At 64.2% G+C, this 10,211-nt stretch overlaps 1 protein-coding gene across 1 annotated transcript in view; it reads right to left on the reverse strand.

The window, feature by feature from the left end:
• Nucleotides 1–1,296: 1,296 nt before the first annotated feature.
• OTOF (otoferlin) overlaps nt 1,297–10,211 on the reverse strand; it is a 99,342-nt gene continuing 90,427 nt past the window's right edge. Inside the window, exons 36-44 of the mRNA XM_029913047.1 lie at nt 9,824–9,994; nt 9,055–9,215; nt 8,462–8,604; nt 7,655–7,743; nt 5,946–6,044; nt 3,757–3,998; nt 3,154–3,332; nt 2,434–2,534; nt 1,297–1,477 (exon numbers count right to left, since the gene is read on the reverse strand). Of these exons, the coding sequence (XP_029768907.1) occupies nt 1,297–1,477; nt 2,434–2,534; nt 3,154–3,332; nt 3,757–3,998; nt 5,946–6,044; nt 7,655–7,743; nt 8,462–8,604; nt 9,055–9,215; nt 9,824–9,994 (1,366 nt within the window). The remainder of the gene's footprint in view (nt 1,478–2,433; nt 2,535–3,153; nt 3,333–3,756; nt 3,999–5,945; nt 6,045–7,654; nt 7,744–8,461; nt 8,605–9,054; nt 9,216–9,823; nt 9,995–10,211) is intronic.

The following is a 10,211-nucleotide window of genomic DNA, read 5'->3' on the forward strand; positions in this document are numbered from 1 at the left end:
TTTTTTTGCTTGGGGCGGCAGAAATGCTGGAGCCGGCCCTGCCTATGCAGCGAGTGACTAAGCCACGCTCCAAAGGGTAGCCGGCGCCTTAGCCAGGGGCCCTGGGATGTTCCCAGCTCCACACCAGGCCCACAACTGGGGCGGTTCCATTTTCTTTCCTCTTTTTTTATTGACAGATAAAACACAAACATCATAAAAACAAACAAAAGAGGCTCCCCTCCCCCCCCCCCCCCGAAGTGGCCCCTGGGCCGGCGGCTCTCGTCCCCGGCAGCGAGTGGCTCAGACCCAGGGCCAGAAATGAGTGAACACCAGACATGCGCTCTCGGCCCAGGGGGAAGGGAACGGCTGGAACGCATCGGGCCAAGCGTTAGCAGGGCTTGGGGCCAGCAGGGACCCTCCCAGCATCCCCTGCAGCGACAGGCCCCGCTGCGTTTACTGGGCATCGGGGCTAGAAAAGGGACCTGCTGGGTGGCCCTCCAGGCAGCACCGAAGGGATTCCTGCGCAAGCCATGCACTGGCCTAAATAGAGCAGCGGGGGGGGGGGGCTGGAAAACGGGCCCAGGCTGGGTCTCGGCCCACCTCACACAATGACGGCAGGCAGCCTGGAGAACTGCGTCTCCTCACAGCCTGGGCATGTTTCCCCGGCTCTGTTGCTGGGCTGCTGCTTTCTCCACAGCCTTCGGGGTGACTGTCACCTCCCCCCGGGGGCAGGAGAGCCAGTGCCTTGGTCATGGGCAGCCTCCGAGCCAGCATGGGCCTGTGGGGTGGGGGACTCAAGCAGAGGGGGCTGCTTTTCTGGAGAGCCCCATGGCTCCTCTCCTCAGACTCCTCTGATGTGACCTCTCGGTGTGCAACGCCCCTGTTCTCCCTGGCACCTGCTCCCCAGGGCGACGCTGGCCGTGGAGGAAGGAGGGCGTGGAACAAACCAGAGCCGCACGTTCCCCCTCCCTGCCAGGCCGGCCGTGAGTGTGGGCGACTGGCCTCCTGGGGCTCTGGAAGCCAGAACCGGGGCACGGCTAAGAGGCTCTTAGCTGTGGGGGGTGTAATCTTAGAGCCAGCTCGGACGCCCTGTATTCGCCGACCTGGTCAGCTGCATTCACCCACGGAAAGCGCTACGGGAGCCCAGCGCACCAGGCCCAACTCTTCCTTCCCTCCGGCCTCAGGAGAGAAATACACCAAAGGGAGCCGCGAAGAAGAAAACGCAAACAAGGAGAAGCCGCAGGCCATTCCCCCAAACCCAGTCCCGGCGCCGCTCCAGCATGGCGAGCGGGTGCGTGGCCCTGGGCCCGGGCGGCCTCACGCTCCCAGCAGCTTCTTGACCATGTAGCCGGGCATGCTGTAGAGGAAAAGTCCCACCATGATGAGGAGCAGCAGCGCCAGCACGATCTTAATGATGAGCCACTTGTAGCGGGTGCAGATCAGGTACTTGATGGACTTGAGCGGGTTGAGGAACCAGATGAAGGAGGTGTCGGGGCGACTATCCAACGGGCAGCGGCAGCAGGAGGCGGGGGGGGAAGAGACGCACGGCCCGGGTGAGCAGCGTTAGACACAGCCAGGCCCCTGTGTAGGGGAAGAGCCTTCTCCCCACCCCACCACCAGGTCTTCGTGTCTCCACCCACCGCCCCCCGGCCTTGGGCCGAGCCAGTTCCCCTGCCAGTTCCCTTCTCCCTCGGCTATGCCCCAAATTCCCGACTGCTCCCTCCGTGCCTTAGCCCAGCTGCTCATCAGCGCCGGGAGACCCAGCCGGCCTCTCGCTGGCCAGTCTCCAATGAGTCACGGCTGCTCCCTGCCACCCATGGGACTGGCCAGGGCACCTGGCAGCCTGACTATACCCCACCTTAGTCCCCTTCCGCGCACCCAACGCCTTCACGGGCCCCTCCAGTGATCTCAGCCAGCAAATGTGCCCCGGGTGTTCGGGGCGGGAAGTACCATGAACAAAGGGGGTGGTGCCCTCAGGCCCCCAGCAGCTTCTTGACCAGGTAGCCCGGCATGGAGTAGAGGAAGAGGCCGACCAGGAGGAGCACAAGGAGGAGGAGGAGGAGTTTCAGGAGGAACCAGCGGTACGTGTGCCAGATGAAGTAACGGATGGACTTCAGGGGGTTCAGGAACCAGATGAAGCTAGTGTCGGGGCGGCTGGGGGGATGCAGGGGGGTGGCCGGAGTGACGGGGAGGAGGTGAAGAAAGGCAGGAAAGAAAGATTGACACAGACACAGAGAACTGGAGGTGTATGGGGGGAAAACAGCCCGTATCATGGGGTGCCCCCACCAGCTGCCCAGCCCCCTCCCTGCCCTGTAGCATCAGGTCCACGCACCTAACCCCCCTTCTCTACCCAGCCTTCATCCCCACTGCCTACCCCACATCCTCAGCCTCCCCCCAGGCCCCCGCAGGCTCCGGCGTGACGTTTGTCGGTCCCCTCGCCGCCCCGTCACTTACTTGGGTTTCTCCAGCGGGTCGGGCTCGTTGCGGGCCAGCCCCGCGGGGGATTTCTCCGCCTCCTCCGCTGTCAGCAGGTGCAGCTCGGCCTCCACCTTGCCCTGGGGGGAGCAGAGAGAGTCGCTCTGGGGCCCGGGACTGCCCTGACTGAGAACTCCCCAGGGCGGGGGATCATCCCGCAGCCTGGGATGGCGTCTTGGGGCCTACGGCTGGAAAGCTGCCGAATCCTCCCAGCGCACATCACCTGAGCTGGCGGGGGTGACCGTAACCCCCCCACCCTGAGGAACGGTCTCACCGCTCCCAGGATCTACCAGCACCAGAGAACGGAGCCAGGGGTGTGCCCAGGGCCAGGCAGTGCGGGTCAGGCTCCCTCTGGTTCTCTCCGATCTCACTCAGCTCCACCTGGCTCTGCGCTTCCTGGCTACAGCTGGGACCGGCAGCGTCTGAGCGGCTGCTCCGCCTGCACCTGCCACCCGGCTGGGCAGAACACCCAGCCCCGAGAGCCGCATGGTCAGAGAAGGAGCCCAAAGTCTCCAGCCCTGTGGAGCCCAACCTCTGATGGGAATGAGTCACCCATCACTTCTGTCCTGCAGCCCCCCTGCTGGCCTGGTCCTGGGCCCCCCACGCCCAGCTCTGCCAGTGCCCTTCCCGGTGGTGACTGAGGCCGGGCCCACACTGCGGTGCTGCATTCAGCAGTGCCCCTCTCCCCGGCATCCTCACCGTGAGCTCCAGCTCGTCGTTCTCATTCCGGGCCACGAAGGGCCACCAGCCCTTCACCCTCTTCTGCTTGAAGATGGAGACCAGGGGCAGGTCGCCCTCGTTAGTCACCATGTCCATGCTGCACTGCTTCGCCGTCTTGGCGCCGCGCGGGAAGCGGTTCAGGTCCAGCTCGATCGCCCCTGCCAGGGAGAAACAACAGCAGCCGTCCCAGCGCGCTGGCACTGCCGCCGGGTGCACGGAGCTGCCGCCCCAGGGCCAACACCCTGAGCCTCATGGAAAGTGCCAGAGGAGCTTGAGCCAGCTGGTCCCTTGGACCTCTCATCCCCTGCTCTCCCTCCCCTCTGAGCTCCTGGGGGTCTCCCCTGCCTTGATAGATCAGCGTCTCCTCTGGTGGCTTCTTCTCCCTCACCTGGGGCCGCCCCCCTTCTCTCTATCCTCTCACCCTCTCCCGCCAGCCTTGCCTCCCCGGCCGCGGCCAGCGCCCAGAGTGGATCCCCAGATGCCAGCCTGGTGCTGCACGGCTGGGTGGCTCTCCCTGCCCCACCGCAGCCTCGTGCCCAGGCCTGGCAGTGCGTCACTCCCTTGCCCCCTTCACCTACGCACCAAGGAAGTCATCAGCAGAGAAGTGGTCGGCGTCCCAGACTTGCAGGGTGAGGCGAGCCGGGATCTTGTACTCAGTCTCGTCCCAGGAGAACATGGACTCCTTCTTGGAGATGACGATCTTCTCCTCCGCCATCAGGTAGTCGAAGGGGAAGACGTAGCGCCAGTTGAAGTTGCCCTCGCCCGTGAGCGAGTGGTAGTGCACGTCCGTGTCCTGCTTGTCCTCTTGCTGGCCCTTCAGCCACCTGCAGGGACCAGACAGTCGGGCAGGGGGACGGGGCTGGTCACGGGGAGCAACGGGACAACCAGACACGCCCCCCCCCCGTGCCAAGGAGCTGCCGAGACAGACCCTCAGCTGCAGCATGCGGCCCAGAGAGACACACACAAAACAGGGGAGCAACGACCGCAGCAATGGGTTGGGGACTCGACTAATGGGGCAGATTACGCGGAGCTCACCAGGCGACCAATAAGGGCAGGGCCCCAATGCCTCTCTGGAAGGGCCAGCAGGGTCCACGCACCCGGAGGGATGGGAGAACCTGGGTGATCCAATGGGACATGACGAGGAGGAGGGGGATGGGATTGCGGAAGGGAACGTGTGTGTGTGTGGACTGCCTGCTTGGCCCAGAGGGGCACCAGGGGGCTGTGGGCAGGGCAGGTTTGCAGAGTCATAGGGCCCAGGGGCCCAGTGTGATCATCTCATTTGACCTCCTGGCTAACACAGGCCAGGGCACTGCCCGAGAAGCCTCTCTGCAGCGGCTCCTTTAGAAACATCCAACCGTGACTTAAAAATCGCCAGCGCTGGAGAATCTACCACGAGCCTCGGGCAATTGTTCCCATGGTTAATTACCCTCATTACTAAAAAACGACGCGTTAGTTCCTGTCTGACTTTGCCTAGCTGTAGCTTGCAGCCATTGGCTCCTGTTAGCCCTTTCTCTGCTGGACTGAAGAGCCCATGATTAAATCTGTGCTCCCGGGTATCGGCTGGGATCAAGTCACCCTGTAACCTTCACTTGGTTAAGCTAAATAGATCGAGCTCCTTGAGTCTGTTACTATCAGGCAGGTTCTCTAATCCTTTAATCATTCCTGTGGCTCTTCTCTGCCCCTCTCCAATGTATCAACATCCTCCTTGACCAGCGAATCCACCAGCACTGGACCCAGGATTCCAGCAGTGGTTCCACCGGTGCCAAACAGACACAAAATAACCTCTCGGCTTCTACTCCAGATTCCCCAGTTATGCAGCCTGGGAGTGCGTTAGGGCTTTGGCCTCAGCATCTCAGCTGATTAGCCACCACGACCCCCCCAAAACTTTCTCAGCGACCCAAGCGGCCCCTTCTGCCCTGCACCCATCAGCAGCCCTTGCAAAATCTGTACCCAGCCCCCACTCCCCTGCCCAATGCCACGTGTCCCCATTATCTCGGGGACCCCCCCTGCAGACTAGTGGCGTGAAAGCCCAGCCCCGTGCAGAGGGCTCAGCGGGGAGGGGTCCATGCAGAGCGGTGGCCGGGGTGGGGGGCATAACCCATTCAGAGATGGGAAAAGAAATCTACACACTAACTATTTGCCTGGCTTGAAGCTAACAGCAGCAACCCCTCGCCCCCGGGCCTGTGAGTGTGATGGAGAATGATGGAGAACGCCCTGGGAAGCCCCATCCCAAGGCAATTCTAAGCTTCCACTGCCCTGATCTGCGGTGACGCATGCTGCCCGCTCGTGGGGTCCCAGAGCCTGGTGACTCATCTACACCCCAATTAAACAGCCCCGTAGCCTGAGCTCCACGTGCACGGGTTTGGGTGGAGTGCTCCCGAGGGGCAGCAAGGAACGCCAGCGACACTCGGGACAGGTTGAGCGGGCGCGTGTGTCCCTCTGCACGGCCCGCAGGGGAGGGGGGGGCCTCGTCCGTTACCCCCTGACATAGATGTCAGACATCTTCTCTCCTGTCATGAATGCATCATCCTCCAGCAGCACCTCGTCGGTGTTCCAGATCACCACCCGCAGCTCACAGCTAGGCGGCCGGCGGGGCGGGAACACACGGACAGCCACACCGGGCGCGGAGCAGACACGGCAAAGGGGGTGGGGGGGGAGACACACACAGAGGCAAAACAAAGAAGCAGAATGTCTGTTATTCACCCCCACGGCCCCCACACCAAGCGCCAGCGGGATCCCGGAGCGAGGCGCCGGCGCCGCGCTGTACCTACCCCCTGACAAAAATGTCACTGGATTTCTCCCCAGTGAAGAAATCATCGTCCTCCAGGATTACCTCATCTGTGTTCCACACTATCACTCTAAGCTCATATCTGGAAGGGAGACAAGGAGGTGAGGCGAGGCCGGCGGGGAAAGCTGGGGCAGAACGGCACAGAGCCGGTGGGGCGCTGGGATCGGCTCCCCGGGGCAGGACCCCTCTCCTTGGGGGTGCCACGGTGCTGGCCCAAGAGGAGGGCTGAGCCGTGAGCTTCGTGGCAGCCCAGTGCTGGGCCCCTCCGCTGTTTCAGACCAGAAGGAGCCGTTAGGATCAGCTAATCTGACGTCCCGCCGCCCGCCGGCCGGGGGACCTGGGCAGGCAGCCGGCTCCTGGGCTTGGTCAGCTTGCTCCCAGCTCGGGGGCTGGAGCAGGGCAGCCTGTTGCTGCAGCAGCTGCTGGCACCTGGGCCCACAAAATTCACCTGCGCAGAATTCAAGTGAAGTCCCTGGGGCTGCCCCAGGGCCAATGGGAGCAGAATTTCCCCTCCCTGCTCAAACCAGCGTCCCGGCAGCCCCCATGTTCCAGCACAGCCCTGCCCCCAGGCCCAGCTGGGGGTCTGGGGAGCTGGGAGGAGCCAGAGCCCATGTCCCCTAGGTCGGGCTGTGGGTTTCATACCTAGGGAGCCCCCTCTCCTGTAGGCGCATTCGGGCAGGGCCCAGCCGAGGCCCCTAGCACGCTGCTGAGTAACAGATTCATAACGAATAGTTTAGGGCTCCAGCAGGTGTGACCTGGGGTGGCTCCTTGCCATGGTTCCCTGCCAGGGATGCTGACCCACCCCAGCTGAAGATAATACGCATCACGCCCTGGGCTGCGACGCCCCCGGGGCTGCAGCCTCGTCGCTGATGGACGGGGGCTCGCGGGGTTGTTAAAACGCTGGCCTGGCTCGATCCGCAATCTCTGGCTCACGTGCAGGCCGGGCACATTCACACCCACATGCGTGCACAGAGGGTGGGGGCTTTGCTGGGTGTTTCTCATCACTCAGGTCTGGCCCTGGCCACTAGTCGCGATCGGGAACAGATGGCAGGGCCCCGGCTCAGCTTTCCCGGCGGCGGGCGGGCAGAAGGCGCTTTGGTGCTGGAAGCTGTTGAAGACCTTCCCTGCCCCAGCCACAGCGAGAAGGGCCCAGCACCGGTTCCTGGAGTGCTGCTGAGCGCCGGTTCCTCCATCACCCTCCCTGCCCAGCCTCTCTGTCCCCTCCTGCGGCCGGATCACGCCCTGGTCCTGAGCTCTCCTGAGCCCCAGTAGATCCAGCCCAGTGCCAGTGGAAGGAGCCTCATTGATTTCACTGGGCTTCAGATCAGGCCCTTATCTCTGCGGCCACGGAAGCTCAAGGCCCTGCAGGCGCTAACTCCGCCTCGGTGCCTGGCTGGGGCCCCGTGCGCTGCCTCCCTGTGGGCAGCCGGCGGGAGCAGGAGACGGAGGACGTCACCCCCCGACTCCCAGCCACCGCCCAAATCAAGGGGCCAGGAGCATGGGCTGGAGGGATCGCTCCTCGCGGGGCAGGGGTGGGCTCCATCCAGCCGAGGGTTTCCTATAGATCTCTGCCCAAACCAGCAGGCTGCTTAGGAGCGCTAAGGCAGGCCTGGAAACCTCCCGTTACGGGCAGCATGAGGGGCGACCGATGTGGGGTGTGGGCTGGTCCCAGGCGACCACTCGGTTCGTTACCTCTTCGGCTTCCTGGGAGAGATGTCGATGGCGGGGCCAGGTGCCGGCATATCCATGGGGAACATGTCCACCCACATCTCCAGCCGGCCCTGCAACGTTGGGGAGACCAAGTTAGCTCCCCCTGCTGTGTCCTCCCCTCCCTTTCCTGGGGTCCTTCCCCTCTCACCTGGCAGCACCAGCCTGAAGGTGATAGTCGCACGGCGACAAGGCCGTGGCAGGCCGTGTTGGCAGAGAACGTTGCCAGCTCGGGGGCTCAGCTGCACCCCCAGCCCCCCACAGAGTGTCGCCTGCCCGGGGAGTAGATGAGAGGCAATAGACGGGGTACCGAGGGGACGTGGGGTACGGTGGGAAGGGCGGGGAGAGGCATGGCCACGGGGCGGGGCTGCAGGGTGGAGCTGGAGGGGAAACAAGCGCATGAGGGTAGAGCACAGGGTCCAGGCATGACAAAGGCAGCCAGAGACCTACAGCTGTGGGCTTGGGGAGCACAAGGGAACGGGGGCTTGGGGAGGTATGGAAAGGGGGAGGGGACCTAATCAGACAGGGCTGGGGCCTGGGAGGCAGAGATCATTGCTATTATTGCTCCCCAGGGGTGATTTTTTGTGGGAAGGGGCTTCCCCTGCAGGATTCTCCACCTTGGGGGATGGGATGGGGCCGGTCCATATGGCCTTGGATCTGCCTTGCACGTGGGAACCCATGAGGCTCAGCAGAGCTGGCGTTCCCGAGGGCCAGACGGGGGTGCTGCGTTCACCTCTCCGTCCCCCCCCAGCACCGAGCCGGTGACCCTGATGCCAGGCGGGCGGGCGGTACCTGTTCGATGCCAGGCTTGTCGGGATTCAGCAGCGGCCGCGTCTCCACGTGCTCCGGGACGAGCTTGCAGCCCACGCGGGGGATTTCCTCCCAGTGGCGCAGCACTGCCAGGGCCAGGTGCTCGTCCGTCTGCTTCTTCTGACCTGCGTGCGCAGAGCGAGCGCTGAGCCAGGCCGCGCTCCCCACTGCCAGCCCGAGGCAGGAGAACACCCACCCCCTCTGGGCAGGGCCAAGGAGCATGGGCTGTCTCACCTCCATTGACTTCAGGGGGCTTTGGGTCAGGCCCCTCCCAGTGCCCCCTGCCCGGCCAGAGCAGGCCGACCCACACCCTCCGTCTCCCCATTGCAAAGCAGGTGTTCGATTTGCTGGCACGCTCCTTGCCTGGCCTGGTGTGTGTGTGGGGGGTGCCCACAGCGGGGGAGATGTGCGCAGATGTCTGCAAGGACTGGCCAGGGGGTAGCTGCAGAGAAACCCCCCGGCACAGGACCAGCCGTGCTGCTGCCCCAGATCAGACACTGTGGCTACTTTCCACATAGCCAGTTCCAGCCGGCTGACGGGCAGCAGGGGGAGTGCCGCGCCCTTGGCCCCATTACCGTTTTCATCTTCCATCTCCCTGGGGCCGGTGAAGACCCGGTTGGCGACTTTCACCCGCCCTCCGGGGCCGTAGTGGGGCCCGTCCACCTTGCCCTCTCTGCACAGCTTGGCGAGGATCTGCGTGGGCTTCCCGGGGTCCCGCCACAGGTTGTAGCCATGGCTGTGAAGAAAGGGCTGGGGTCAGGGAGAGCCGCTGCGGATCCCACTGATTCCAACTCACCCAGGGAGAAGGGGCCGGCCCCGCTCCCCCGGGGCTGGGAGGAAGGCGGAATCACAGCGGCTGGAGCCGGGAATCATATGGGAAGGGACTGTGCAGACCAATGTCCCCCGCTCTCCCAGCCCTGAGCTCCCCACACATGGATCTGCCGGTGCCCCTCAATCCCGAACTGCGCCCCTTGCGGTCCCTGCCCTGGATTCCCCACACGTAGGTCTGCTGGTGCCCCTCAGTCCTGACCCACGGTCCCCTGCCGCCCCAGTCCTGGGCTTCCCCACCAAGTTCTGGCCAATGCCCCTCAGGCCTGGCCTTACGTGTCCCCTCTGGAGTGCCTATGCACCCTCTGCTGAGGCCCCTGATCCTGCCCTGCATTCCTGCTATTCCACGTGGGGTGCCCCACACAGGCGCAGACAGGCCCAGGGGTAAGTAGCACACAGCGTTTCCACGTGCCCTGCTGGGCTGGGGGGCGGGTATAGGCCTGGGCCTGGCGCTCTGCCCGGGGGCAGGTTCATTCTCACTCAGTCGGGGCACTGGGGCGGGAGGTGTTTCCGTACGTGGAGTAGGTCTGTGAGATGCCACAGGTGGCCCGGTGCTTGCTGTAGTATCGGTTCTCCAGGTCGATCTTGGTCTCCCCAATCAGGTCGTCAGAGCCCACCAGGTCCCAGTCGTACACGGCCACCGTCAGCATGGACTCCATGGGGAAGGTGGCCTCAATGTCGAACGACCTGGGGAATGGGGAGGAGAGAGAACGGAAGAGCATTTACTCCTGGGCCTCGGTGCAGGCCCCACCCTTGTCAATGGCCCTGGCTCGCCTCGCAGCCAGCTCTGCCCCAAGGCTCTGCCCTGCGCTCCACCCCGAGGCCCCGCCCCTGCTCCGCCCACATTCTGCCCTGACGCCCCGCCCCACTCTGCCTGGGCTTTACCCCGAGGCCCCGCCCCTGC

The sequence above is a fragment of the Terrapene carolina genome, unplaced genomic scaffold (genome assembly GCF_002925995.2).
Source record: "Terrapene carolina triunguis isolate 2854851 unplaced genomic scaffold, T_m_triunguis-2.0 Scaffold427, whole genome shotgun sequence".
In the NCBI taxonomy this organism is placed as follows: Eukaryota; Metazoa; Chordata; order Testudines; family Emydidae; genus Terrapene; species Terrapene triunguis.